At 35.6% G+C, this 14,944-nt stretch overlaps 1 protein-coding gene and 1 long non-coding RNA gene across 2 annotated transcripts in view; both read left to right on the top strand.

Annotated features, from left to right (window-relative positions):
* Positions 1-9,891, top strand: part of LOC149709112 (secreted frizzled-related protein 5-like) — a 30,639-nt gene extending 20,748 nt beyond the window's left edge. Inside the window, exons 3-4 of the mRNA XM_089864541.1 lie at positions 7,420-7,491; positions 8,042-9,891. Of these exons, the coding sequence (XP_089720667.1) occupies positions 7,420-7,491; positions 8,042-8,526 (557 nt within the window). The 3' untranslated portion in view covers positions 8,527-9,891. The remainder of the gene's footprint in view (positions 1-7,419; positions 7,492-8,041) is intronic.
* On the top strand, positions 2,481-3,927 carry LOC149709113 (uncharacterized). The gene is made up of 2 exons (XR_016381308.1): positions 2,481-2,811; positions 2,898-3,927. It is a non-coding gene; the product is annotated as an uncharacterized LOC149709113 (long non-coding RNA).
* Positions 9,892-14,944: the final 5,053 nt, after the last annotated feature.

The following is a 14,944-nucleotide window of genomic DNA, read 5'->3' as shown; positions in this document are numbered from 1 at the left end:
AGGGCGTCTAATGAATTCCCCTACTGCTATTGATTCTTTAGGATCCTTAGATTTAGCACGCGTTTATAGAATCCTCACCCGTTCGAACCTCTCTAATCACTTTTCGAGTCTCTCTCACGACAATTCGTAAGCGAAGGTCCGCGCTTCGAATGTACTACTACTACTACTACTACTACTACTACTACTTGGTCAAGTCAAACTAATAGCCCATCGTTTACGATATAGCTAAAATTCTCTCTGTAACTTGCGTAAGCTAATCAATGTATACGATGTGGCTAAAACTTTGGGTCTACTAACCTGCGAAAGCTAATCCTTCGCATTACAAAGACAGCTGTCCAGTTTATTGAGTAATGGCAGTACTACGTATGCAAAAGTCATACTCTTTTATCCCTTAGCTTAGCGTCATCCCACTACTGGGCGCGTTCACTATCTTCTCTTACAAGAGCGCGCCCAGAGGGAGAGATACACAATCTACACCCCTCTCTACCGCCACTAGTCCATATAGGGACATTTACATTTAACACTCAAACCCAAGGTTTAAATAGTCTAAGGCACAGAAACTAAAAAAGACGCAGAACTAAGAATTTAATCAACCAACCCTAAGCTGGCAGTAAAAACTGAGCATTTGAAAATAAATGATGCAATTTTGTTAACAAGGGTATTTAATGCGAGGCAGACCGATTTACTTCGTGCCTTGGGGCTAAAATTAAATGGCGATTTATAAAAATAGCTTCATACATTATAGCGAGGCGAACTTAAAACAGCCTCTATTTTTGGAGAAATCCTTTCGCTGGAAAGCTTTTTTGCATAGCTAGACTCGGAACGTCTAAGTTCTACGTGAGAGTTTTTCTTAAGAGTGATTTTGAGATAAGCACCCGCCAGTAGCGTTTCACCGTATGCCCCCATGATAATTATACAGAATTCACCCAGACACGATTTAAAACTGAATTCAACACGCTTGTAAAACAGGTATACCGACTGCCTTCGTCCCAAGACGAAAAAAAATTGCTTCAATTTAATATATGCAGGCTTCATTAATCTTGAAGGAAAAAATTAACATTACAAGTTGTTTTACGTAACATCGCTTAAGTAACATGATAACAATACGTAATACAAATTGCAGTAATGCTGAATTTCTTTAGGTTTAGTCTCCTTCTATAGGGATGGGAAAGTCCAGGGTAACTGCCACACTACCAAAGGCCCGCTTCGACAAATGTTTTGTTAAATAACAAGCTGGTCGGTATGCCACGTTGTATTCGTTCATTGTCATACTTATTGTTGTTAGGTTACTTATGGTAACGTGAAACGTTCGATTAACTACCGTTGTGAAACATTTTTAATAGGGTCTATACATTGTGGAAGATCAATGCTTATTTTACTAGGAAATTGCAATAATGCATAAAGAAGAAATTGAAGGCTTATGAAACATGATAGTTATAACGTATAATTGGATGAAGAGTATTTAAAAAGTTGAAAATGTGGTGACAATGCGTGATAGTCGCAATATTTGTGTGGCTTGGAACTTTGAGCGCAAGTTAATTGCGTATAAACTGCAATTACTCAATAATGCAATTAGTATTGACAACTACTGGTGAAATAGTTATAGTGTACATCTTGCATGTTTTGTATTTCCATTTGACACAAAATCTGGCGAAATTCGAACAAATGAGACAATAAATCAGCGGAAAGTACAACAAATGAGACAATAAATCAGCGGAAAGTACAACAAAAGAGGCAATAAATCAGACAAAAGTGGAAAAAATTCGATAATACATCAGTAGAAATTCGATGAAATTGCGTTTGATCTAATCGCTACAAATGGCTCGATCTCTCCAACCGTTCGATTCGTTTTCTGAAAGAAGAATGAGAGATCTAGTCCCGAGATTAAATTTTCGTAAACCATCCACATCGTAATACAAGATCTTTGCTCGTCAACTAATCTGGAAATCGAGATGAAATTTGAAGGAGAAAATGTTTCAAAACTGTCTTCTAATCTCCCATTTTGAAAAAGGCAGCCTGATCGCGGAGGACACATCGGAAGTTTCTGTTCTCGAAGTTTTTCTTCACGCGGAGTTCGATGTCCTTCGATACCTGGGGGTCTGCTTTCTCGGGCTGCACGTGTGTGAATGTGCGCCCATAACCATACGGCGGTTTCTTCTCGAAGACCCGACGGTGAAGATTTCGATTTTTCGCTGGGAACGGACAACGACGGCACGTAACCGACGGATAAATTAAAAATAATTGCCCTTCGCGACATGGGAATCTGCCCCACAGGAGACGCAACGAAAAAAAAAAGAAGTAAATCGTTCAGACCGTCGTATAGCAAATATACAAATATAGATGTAAAATGTATTGAATCTGCGGGAAACTGGATTTCTTATGTCTGGAAGAGAAGTTATACCATATCCATATTGTAAAAGTCACGAAGCATCACCGTTATGACGTGGTCCTGTTGCAATATCTATGGATCAAAGGTCAGTCGTGAGTTAAGACTACCCACCAGAACACAACACCGTTATGACGTCATCGGTAAATGAAATGGAGGGTTCTGTGTCCACTTTCGAATAACATGGAATCGTTTTGGCAAAATTTTTACATTTTGTAGTCAAAACTACACCCTACATCGCCCTTGTTAGTTCTAAGCTCGGTTTTTAGTTCGTCACGAACCATTTTTGTTACATCTCGTTCATTCATTCCAACGTTCGTAGTCCATTTGCTAAGATTTAAGATGTGCAATCCAAACATGAAATTTGCTTCAGTTTTAACACACTTATCTTAGCCCGCGTGAAGAACATCATGCATGACATCATGGTGGGTGAATTTTCTTTGGTTGAAAATAAAACTAATAAAAATGTTGAAGAAAATCTTAATTTTATTCCCCCTTCGTATACGCCAAGCTGTCACTCTACACTTACAAATCTGGTTGGGGGACAGTAAATTGGAAGAGAAAACCCTTCCCAACTAGACATTGTGCGCCGAGAGGCAGCTCACTTCGTAAATACTTTCAAGCATGCGGATTTCACCCTTTGTTTCACTTTATTAATTATCTGGAGAATATTTTGCCAGATTTAGTTACGGAATTCAGATCAGGGTTTCCAAGGACACTTTATTTCCAAATTCCTGGATATTTAAGGTTTTTTCAATAACAGTCTCAAATTTGTCCCTTTTATTTGCAGAGTTGCGCTTAAAAATAACTAGTACCATGGACATATTAATGATGTCCGTTGACAGTTAAGAGAACATTTTACGCTGAACACTGTTTTCATTTTAAAAATATATCAATTGGTAACTGATCCCTTAGAAAAATAGCCTTATCCAAAAATAGACAATGCAGTTTGGTCAAGGCTGGTAAAAATCTGATAAAAATAAATTCGGTTCATAACGGGATTGAAGTTTTAATACCCATATGTTTCATCATTTTGTATCCAAATTATGTGTTAAGTTAGGTCGGGCGAACTTTTCATCAAGATATTTTTAGGTGATTAAATGGAGGGTAACAATTGGCTAGAGGTTGCGAATCACTCTATGATAATAAATTACTGTATAAAATGATTTAAATCCTGATTCAATTCGGTGTAAAATCTGTACAAAATTCTGATTATAATTTGGTGTAAACAGTGTTCTAAATCCAGATTAGAATATGTTCAAATGTGGGCCTAATTAACTATGATTAAGATTTGATGAAATGTATTCTTAATTAGTACTGATTACAATGTGGTGAAAATTTGATCCAAACCCTGATTAGAACTTGATAAAACCGTTCAAAACCCTGACTAGAACTTGATAAAACCGTTCAAAACCCTGATTAGAACTTAATAAAAATGTCATCCTAACCTTGTTAACAATTCGATGAAAATGTAATCTTAACCCCCCTAACGAATTAAATGCGTTCCAATAAAAATGATAATTTTAGGGGATCTAAATTAAACTATAGGTTTGATAGGTGTATTTTTCGTCCCCTTTCATTTACTTGACCAGCATATTTGGCGAGTGAATTGTCCCTCGTTGGGCGCGAAGCCGTTGAATTACCCTATTACCAACGTTTATACTGAGGGGTCTTAATAGTAAAAAAAATCCTGTTAAGTCGGTCCAATATATTTAAGGTCACGTAAAGGAGAGGAAATTCTTCGCTGGCTTTGCCGGATAAAAACACGTTTAGTTTTGCATATCAACCGCCTACTTAGAAAATTTTCAGTCTGCCAAATACGCCGTTTGATTTATTCTACAACTTTTTTATTTAATTTTTTCTTTCATTTTTTTTCTTCTTAACCATGAGTGAGAAGGGGTAGTCTTAAGCCTCGACAAACTACTTTCACCAGGACTTGTATCGTATACTTGGAACTTAATTTCTGAAACAGGTCAGCGCCAACCAGTAAATGTTCTTCAAATAAGATGGTAGCTTTCATGAAGGCCAAAATTTAATGAAGAAAGGAACAGAAAAACACTTAAAACTGGCAATACGATCGTACTGGTAAAAGGTTATATAGTATAATCGTGATTTTTACCTCCGGCATATTAGGCAGCAACAGATTTGTCACAGATTTTTTTAATTTCAAAATTCCCGAAATTAAATGATTTCCATGATTATCTAAGGTATAGAAATTCATATTGTTGTGGCTAAAAGTGGCTAGTACATATACTCATTCAGAAAACACTTGATTAGGCGCTGCACCTAGTCCCCCCCAATTGTCACTATTAAAATTGCCAAAATGTGAAATTCCATGAATTGCGGATGTTTCACAGCCATTTTCAAATTCCATGAATTGCAGATGTTTCACAGCCATTTTCAAATTCCATAACTTGCTGATGTACCACTCTCATGTTCAAATTAGAAGACTTGCGTATGTTTCACCCGCATTTTCAAATTCCATGACTTGCTGACGTTTCGCGCTCAGCTGATGTTTCACGCCCATGTTAAAATTCCACAACTTGCTGATGTTTCACCCGCATTTTCAAATTCCACGACTTGCCAATGTTTCATAACCACTTTCAAACTCCATGAATTGCTGATGTTTCACAAACCACTTTCAAATTCCCTGAACTGCTGATGTTTCACAACCACTTTCAAATTCCCTGACTTGTCCAATTTTCTAGGCACTGTCGAGGTTTCTGCCTCTATAAGTCCGACAGAATATAATTTGTCGATGGTCTGAGGCTCTACTCTCAGAAACCAGGATAGAAACCGGCTGTAGTTTTTCTTTTTTGCCATCTTCTTGTACATATAAGTTGTCTCATTTACTAAGAAAGACTTTTCGCAAGTGCTTTCATTCTGATACATTTTTTCAACGGATAATTCCTCGAAACTTTCATGGATTTCAAGAAATAATCAATCCAATACTTGTTCCAGACGCGCGAGATAAAACTTGAACTTCTTAAGTTTAACGTGTCGGGGAAAAATCGTTATAAAACAAAATATGACATTCAACTCAAAATGATTGTGATTAACGCTTATAAACGAAATTAATACTAACATGATATATTTTACTTGAAGGGAATAATTTCATAGTTTTAAATACTTCTAAATGTAAAAAATAATTTAATAAGTTAGTTTTGAAATTTGATGATCAAAACAGATTATTGAAAAAATTAATACTTTCGAACAGTCAAAAAAAGGATTTAATCGCAATATAAAACGAATAAGCGATTAGTAATCAATGATTTTTTTTAAAGCCCGATCTATTTCAAAGGATTTTCTAAGTCCGTCAATAATAAAGATAGGTAAAAACATAAAGCATAAAATAAGATGAAACAATAAGAATGAAAACAATAATTATGGTTTTTGAGATGGTTAATCATAACGTTACTGACCAATCATTTACTTGACGAATATTTCATAATTAGGCAATTATTTATTAATATTTTCTAAAACCAATATCAATTCACTTTGATAAATCGTAAAAATTTATAATTCGACGAGTCTATTCGAAATTGGCGAATACTATCACTGAATATTCGCACACCCCTACATATCACGCGAGAAAGAACTAAAATCAACGGTTAGCGTAGAAATACGGTCTTAAGCGATGTACGAAGCTTCGAGGCATAGTAGCCAATTAATGCGGCTCAACTAATTACGTACCATGTTCGTTTGCCACGCCTTCCCACTTAAACCCAACGATGAATCATTTGATAATCCCCTTTAATATGATATTATTGCCCCCAACTTTAAAACAGCGCTTACCCCTCTGGCCGTGTACACCGTGAGAGATATACTGCTTAGATAATGACTTCGAAAAAAAAGGATAGTATGAGTCTTAGCGTGAAAGTTGATATTCTTTCGTTACAGCGTACTTAACTCGAAGATGTATGGGTTATACAAAACTGCTATTATATTGCGTAACGTAATAATCATAAGTATGATATACACTTTCAATTGCCATAATGCTTAATTTATAAAGGAAAGTTTGTTACAGTGATAAGGATTGTGCGTGAAAACTGAATGCTGGGCGGTTCAAAACCATATTACTTTTATTGGTTTTGATCATCCAAAATTGGTTCCACAAAAGCTAGTTTTGAGTTGCAAATAACAAATTCGGTTAGCGGAAATCATGTTTCACTGCAAAATCCAACTCATTCGTGTAATACTTACTGTTGATATGTTTATTATGATTCAATGTAACCATTCATGTTTCACTGCAAAATCCAACTCATTCGTGTATTTCAATGAGTGTGATACTTACTGTTGTTATGTTTATTATGATTCACTGCAACCAATCATGTTTTGCAAGCTAAATGTTGTAATAACGTTACTATCATACAAGTTTCCTTCCTTGTTATAATACATGTAATATTTTGGAGTATTACATGATAATGCACAAGAGTGCAGGTCTAGACAAATTTTAGTCAATAGTTTTAAGCCAGTAGCTTTCGCTAGTATTTGCTTTTTACTGCTTCAATCAGTCAATTCAATATCAAGTTGGTTAGCCTACAGATTTTGCCCTAGACATTAAGCCATTTGAATGCGAATCACGAAAAGCTTTGGACTCGGAAGGCACAGAGTTATTGCCGAAAAAATATCCCAATCCTGTCTGCAACACATGTGCCCCCATCGATGGTTCGCACGTGATTTGAAAAACTAAACGAAATTTGAAAATTAAAATTGATAGTTTCCACTCAAGCCCGTTTAACGTTTATTTTATCCTATCCGAACATTATCAGAAACATTTAAAAAAATAAAGGTATTGAGCACCAATAGGGTAGCTGATAACCAATGGTTAAAACGCCATCGAGTGGTATTTGGTTTAAGGGTTTAATATTCCTTACATAAATACCTGTCACCATCGAATTTCATTAATTATTTCATTTTTTATTTTAAACTTCGGCCCAATCCTTCTTCATTAATTTTTCTTAATTATTACTGACATACGAAAAGATTTAATTGCCTCCAGTTTAATTTAAAATTTATTTCTCTCTTTTCAGCATCCTGCACTGTATGTCAGCAGCCGGAGACGTACGAAAATATCATAGACAATTACTGCAGAGCTGATTTTGGTACGTATTTATTTCCAAATTTATGTTTTAACTCAAAATATATCAATTTGAAAAATGAGCAGCTGCGCTTTCTCTCGCCAAAGAGCTGATGTCATTGGTTAGGGTAGAAATGCGCATTTAAACTGCGCTTTGAAATTTCTATTTGATCTGAAAGATAAACAGGATATGCAATTCGACAAATAGCCTATCTGTAAAATTTAGAATATACTTTGATATTCAAAAATCTTGTGCACCTTTTTATCGACAAAGCACTATTTTCTTGTCCCTTTTGAGCCACACCTTCACATGTCTAGTAGACATATTGTGGGGTTCGCTATACCCGCAATCAACTCACTAATATTATCTTGTAAATAATTACAAGAATCTTAGCTTTTCCTCCAAATCAAAAGCTCTCTTCTCTAGGGCTTACAAAGACTAACGAGTCAAAAGGTTGAAATCCACGATTTTCCACGCTAATATGTAAAAATATTAACTTGGAGAAAACGAATAATTTCACTTATGATTATAAGCCGAGAAATACTTAATGAAAATTTTCCGGTTTTACTTGCAGTAATAAAAACCAGAATTAAACGTGTGAAGAAAACCCAACTTAAATGCAAGAAAGCCAAAGTGTTGAAACTTCGTGATGGAATTTCCAAGAAGGATTTCCGCCGTCCGACCCTTCAACACCGCAATTTCACGACCTGCTGTGCCAACGTCGTCCGTAATGTTGGTAAGAAAGGCCGTTTACTTATCATGGGGATCCGAAGCAGCCACGGAATGTCGGGTAACCGCAACCCATCACCACCGGGCCGTGGAAGGCTAACCACAAACACACAAGAAGAGGAATATTTGCCGACGTTCATAATGGAATGGGGCAAAACCAGAGACTTTAAGAAGGCTGTGAAAATGATGAACAAAATTGATTGTTCCAATCCAGGAACCATGATTTCCGACGGCGTTATCCCCATTAAGAAAACACCCAGCCCCGCCAAAGTTAAAGTAAAACAGCGGCCGAATAGAGAACGCAATTTGGAACGTAAAGCAAAACTGTGATGAAATAGAAATGGAACTTTTAATGAAAAAAAAATACCACTAAATATATTTAAAGAACCTTTTTAAATGGCAACCCAGTGTTGAACGGTGAAAAAATTTAATAGATTCTAGTTGTACGCGGCACTTTTTTTCATTTTGAAAATTTATTAGTGACTCTCCCTTGTAACAATGTAATAGACACTTCACTCGTGCGCCATCACTCGTTGTTCAACATTCGCATTTGTTGCTCTGTACTATTAAACCGAGTCTAAACAAGAATACCTTATTTTAAGCCCTTTTAAACCAATATAGGTCTCATGATAATTAATTTCGTCCTTTTGTGTCACGAAGAGATTTTATTAGAACTGACTCGACGTATAATCGAAGAATTGTTTGTAAAAAACCACCAACCAATAAGATTATTCAGGCTATATTGGTCACGGTGGCTTTGTTCCCCAAAACGCCATTGGATGAAATTTTTCTCAGCTTGGTGAAGTCGAAACGATGTCATAACATCATCAAAGCTTAGCAAAATTGAAATGTACTCGTGGTAATGCTATTCAAAAACCCCAAATGACAACTTCGAAGCTTCAGTGTTTAAGGAAGAGATTTCGTTTCGTTGTACGTACGGAGATAAGTGACATCTGTTTTTGTTTTCATTTTCAATTACAAGAGCTTATAAAGCGAGGTAACTTTTCATAGTGTGCCATGTCTCAGTACTTTATCTTGACAATATACTTAACATATCTTGATTGTGATCAAGAAATTACATATCTCTCTATTTAACCCTTCTGAGAGGACAAGAATGGATCCAACCTTTATTTTACTAATGAAATATATAACGTCTCGTTGTAATGTTAAATAGATGAATGAAGGTTAAAAATATTGGAACACTTAAATGAAGTATCTATTTTTCAAGCACAAACGGATATTTAGGGCTAGTATACTTAAACGTGAATGTATTAAAAATATAGGAAAAAAACTACTACTATATTTCGGTGTTGTGTTACACCTAAAAATAACATTTTTGACTTAAGTGATTATTTCTTGTTTTCATTGTGTATTTTTTTATATATAAATAATGATTTTACGATGCTGGTGCCAAATTACTAGATACATAGAATTACGTTATTAGAACGCGTGGCTTTTAAGGAAGGTTGCGTTTATGTAAATTATTAAGTAATTTTAATTTTTTTTTTAAATTTAACTCGGCGTAAATCTTGTTATAATTCGTTTCGTATTGTAAAATTTGTGCCATATATGATTCATTCTTCTAAAATTTAGTAAATTGTTTCGTCGAGTACTTAATGTAAAGTGAATTTGTGAAATTGGCGCATATTTGTCTTTATGTTGACTATTTTTATAAATAAATAATTAGTTTGTGGACTTTCATACGTTATAATTTTGAAAAATGAGTTTCAGAAAGTTGCTTCATGGAAAGCAGAAAAGGTGATTTCTTTGTCAGAACATTTTCAACTCAAACTCGACCATAGAACCAACAGTAGTCCAATCCTACCACCGTTTTTGTAGCACCCTGTATAGTAGGAGGAATTGAAATAAGTCGGTGGTGGCGCCATCTTCTTTATGCGACACATTTGATTTTGTTCCACAAATGCTAAATGATAAATAACATTTCTAACCGTCTTCAAAGTTTTGAACAATTGAAATGAAAATATTTCCTGTATCACGTTAGGAGATCCATGACGCTAAAGGTTGAATGGTGAAGGGTGTTAAAGAACTTTCAACGCCATCTCTATGCGACACCTTTGATTTTGCCCAGAAATTTTAAATGACAGATAATATTTCTAACAGTTTTGAACAATTGAAATGAAAATATTTTCTGTATCACGTCAGGAGATCCTTGACGCTAAAGGTTAAATGATGATGGGTGTTAAAGGACTACTGAAACATTTTTGCGGTACTTCAAAACAATCGCCAAACAAGGAAAGCCTTCAATCCATATTTTGCGATGGATGAAAGAAGAAATAAAGAAATACAATATGAAATCAATAGAAGAGGCGACTAATTTTCCTTAGTAACGCGATGAAGGTCACCGCCTAAATTGACCTCGAAACCGCGACGTGGGCCACCGCCTAAATTGACCATTTACCGTGATTATGCGATCATAAGTTGCAATATCGACGATTCTCGAAGCAGATGAGCGCCGATTCTTCTTGCGTGTTTTACTTTACAACCAATTTTTGCACAGCACTGGAAAAAAAGGTTTCTCCTGGCTCCAACTCCTGCAAAGTAATCTTTTAGCCACTCCCTTATTCCCCTGGCATACACTACGAGCCCAGGTCATGAACTCGTTTAGTTAAGTAAATTCTTCCCACGCTGTTCATATCCTAATAATACAAAGTAATCTAAAATAGTCAAATAGGCCTAAGTATAAAGCTTCAGACGTTAGTACGTAAGGCTAAGCAAATAGTTTTAATTGAACAGCACACAGTGGAGTGATCTACAGACTACATGAAGGTAACGAGCAAAGCGAAGCATTCAAACAAGTTTGCTCTCTCACCCCGTCTGATACATTTCGATTTCGTTTGACAATTTTTGTTTATTATTTCCGAGGGGTTTTGCCGCTTTTTTCTCCAATACAATTTGGAATTGTGAAAAATGGACGTTGATGCATTAATTAGTAGTCTTTCGCTGAAAAATCTCTATGGGATCACAACCGTTTTATTTTAGATAAACCGTGGGATACTGTGGCCGAGGACATAAATTTAACAAGTACAGTATATATTTTATTGTGATTTGTGACAAATAAATATTTTGTAAGTTTCCCTGACACATTGGCAGCATTGCTTGTCTCTTGCAAGAATATTCTATTCTGACAAATAAACACTTTGTATTTTTCTCTGGCCCAAACTTCAGCATTGGTTGACCTGATATTCTCCCTTGTTTCATCAGTGTTCTCACATTGTCACACTAAATGTTCATCGTCCTTGTTAAATCCTTCCATGTCAAGAATAATGTCGTGTAAAAGGCATATGCATTCAATAATTCTATGAGAAACAATCGTTGAACCCACTCGAAAAAGGAAACCAATACCTTTAAAGGATGATTCCGTGGCCAAATACCTTCAAAAATATATTACTACTCCGATAACTGTTTATTTTTTCAGGAAATGAAGATCGAAGTGGAAATCTTTGCGGGACACTTTCGGAATAGAGCTGAAAAAAATTCCAGTGAAAAGATCTGGAGATTGGGCATCTGAGACTAATTGGAAGTCATGGTGGCAATATAATGAGTCTTGATTATTTAACAGACTATGATGTTGAACGTGACAAAGTTGTTGATGAAAACACTGAACCTCCGCTGCGTAAATTAATTTGGAATCAAATTATGTTATCAATATTGATGAACCACAACTGTCGAATGATGAAGTTCAAGAGAAAATAAATTTATTTAATTCGTCCACCACTGCTAGCAAGGGTGCAAAACAGAAAAAAGTCAATGATTTGGATGTTGGTTCCGTCCTTATAAATTAAGAATAAGGAGAATAAAATAAGAATTCTGGAAAACTATAACAAAAGGAATCTGATGAATGATGGTTTTTTCAAAGTCTCACACCACCAAATAAAATGTTGAGAATCAAAATGCAGGATCTAGTTTAAAACTTTTGTTTATGCTGAACAAATGAATCTATGACACACTTGCAGAAGGTAAAGCAAGACAACTCCAATCCCGTGTCAGTTGCAACACATTTCAGCAACAATGAAGTTCCAGAAGTGTAGTAAACCTCATTGATATGATATAAAAATGCATATATCTATGGTTAACTATTTGTAATATTTGTCTGTAAGCGTAAAGCATTTTTATTCATTCAGTTCGTTCCGCTTTTCGTTCCAAAATTAAAATGAAAGAATTTACTTTAATTAACATAAGGTCACCGCAAGTCGTTCTGTGCGATTAATGGGGTTAAGACTGAAGTTCGCCCAATTTTGAAGTAATCTGTATTGAATTTTTTCTAAAATATAATCAAATATTGAGATTTAATACGAAAATATGAATGAAATTTTTCCGGATATTCTTGTGGAGTTCTTTATAAAAATATTTTAAATGATTTTAAATCCTGAAGATCCTGAAGTTTTTTGTCTCTTGTCACGCGCAAGGCTAGATTACATAGAGACCTAGCTTTACGCGTGCTGACAACCGATGTTGTAACAGAGTATATACAGAATAAGCTGTCGTTCGAGAGCGCGCATTCTTTATCCATGGTTATACACTAAACTATATGCTTAGCCTAAGGCCACCAAAGAACAGTTAAGAAGGAAAATATTTTTTACAATTTCTGAATTATTTAAAACAATTACTGCCGAATTTCTCTGACATTTCTTAATCTAGTTTCCACTTACGTAAAATTATTGTTAGTTAACCTAATTTTAACAATATAACGCGAGGAAATCTAGTAGAAGAAAGAATTATCAACTTACCGCTTTGTCTGGCAGAAAAAAACATGGCGTTGTCTCGAACAGGTTAAAAACAGGCTGGGAAATAAGCATAATTTTTAAACTAGTCCTTGGGACCAGTGACCCCCTAGTTTCCGAAATAATAAACTGGTCTCCAGACTGGTCCCCACCCTTGTTCTCCTATAGATTTGCAATTAATAAACTAGTCATTGGGACCAGTGACCCTCACGTTTTGAATAAAAAAAGTGGTCCAAGCTATTAATAAACTGGTTTTTGACCTGTAAACCTGTCTTATTTCCTAGCCTGGTTAAAAACCGTTTGACTTACGTGATGATATGAATCGTCTGTCCAATGGTGCTGGAGGCCAGCGTAAACACGGCTAGAGAGGGTTAAGCACCATCCGTTGAATGGAGTAGATGAAAACTTAGTTTTGGCGCGATAGTTTAAAGCACACGTGGAGAAAGGGAGAGATTAAATCCAAGTTTCGTCTATATTTCTTAATAGTCTTGGTCTATATTGGAATAACACCGCTGCTACGTTGGTCGCTCAATTTTCGGAGGTGCAATGCTATGCTGCCACTCTGCCAGACAATTTTCCCTATTATTTTTGGACTTATAGTCGACTGCTATTCATTGCGTTTTCGGGCAAAGATATTTTTTTGTGGGGAACTTTAATTGGCTTAATTTCAACTACTATTAAACTAAATTGGGAACCTTAATTTCGAAACGTGGAAGAAAATATAAAAACCCATAAAATACAGCAATACACTGTCAATTTTAAAATAGTGAAATTTAGTTCAGACGATAATCAGTTACCAAAACCGCAGGCCGCAGCCCTGACTCCCTGAGCCTCACGCGCTCTCGGACGTGATCCAGTTTGCTATGCCAAAACAAAATCTCTCTGAGAGTGTAAATGGCGCCCGATCACGTGATAATTTTTTACCCGCGGAAACAGTCTGGGAAATAGCACACTTCCTCTAGTCCAAAAACAGTTTATTAATTGCTTGGACTAGTTTTTTAATTCAAAAAGTGGGGCTTACTGGTCCTCGGGACCAGTTTATTAATTGCAAATCTATAAGAGAACAAAGCCTGGGACCAGCCCGGAGACCAGTTTATATTTTCGGAGGGGGGTCACTGGTCCCAAGGACTAGTTTAAAAAATATTTTTATTTCCCAGTCTGCGCGGAAAACGCCGCGTCGCCGCCGAATTCTTGAGACATAAGCGGCGATCAAATGGACTAGTATTATTGAACGAGCTCTCCGATATTACCGACATAGAAAAATGTAAATTTTTTACAATTTTCTTTAAATCCTGTTTAGTATAATTAAAGGGTATGCTCTTTGGGTGAAACTGAGTGGAAAGCCTCAAAGAACCTTGGGGCTACAACATTTAGCTATGGGCACCAAAACATGAGCCCCTAGTACAAGGAAATATTTACATATGTGGATTAAGTCATATTAGTCTTCAAAAGTCTTCAATCTAAGAACTTTTATCCAGCAGAAGTGTACTATTAAAAATAATACTTACATATTGCACTATAAACATCTTACAATTATAGAAATTTATGAGCCGTAAAGTATAAAAAACACCTATTTTGGGGTAGTTCTAACTTTATTACGTTAACGCAATTTTAGTTAAAAACTGTAGTTATTGAAAATATTTCATGTTTCACGAAAAATAAGTGCAGAAAGGTCATATTTAAGAAACTAACAAAACACGTTGGGCTAAAGTACCATGATAATAGCAGTTGCAGTTGGTAAAAAAAATAATAATAAAAAAAATAAATAAAAACAAAGATTTAGTGGAAAGATGGATTGAAATTGTACTTCGTTGTCAAGGAGGTCCAAGAAGGGAAAAGATTATTCTCAGCGGCCCTCTGCTTGTTCAATGGCATTCTAAAGCTTGATCGTAGTTTCGAAGCTTTGTTTAAGCATGAGTCAATTTTCTTCAAGATCCTGTAATTTCTAATTTTGACGATAAACTTAACATTTTAATGCACTAATTTTTTATCAGTATCCTCTGCAT

This window comes from Phalangium opilio, unplaced genomic scaffold (genome assembly GCF_054372755.1).
Source record: "Phalangium opilio isolate 3A_F unplaced genomic scaffold, DU_Popi_V2 ptg000013l_1, whole genome shotgun sequence".
In the NCBI taxonomy this organism is placed as follows: domain Eukaryota; kingdom Metazoa; phylum Arthropoda; class Arachnida; order Opiliones; family Phalangiidae; genus Phalangium; species Phalangium opilio.
Note: the sequence above shows the minus strand (reverse complement) of the source record. Positions and strands in the feature narration are given on the sequence as shown.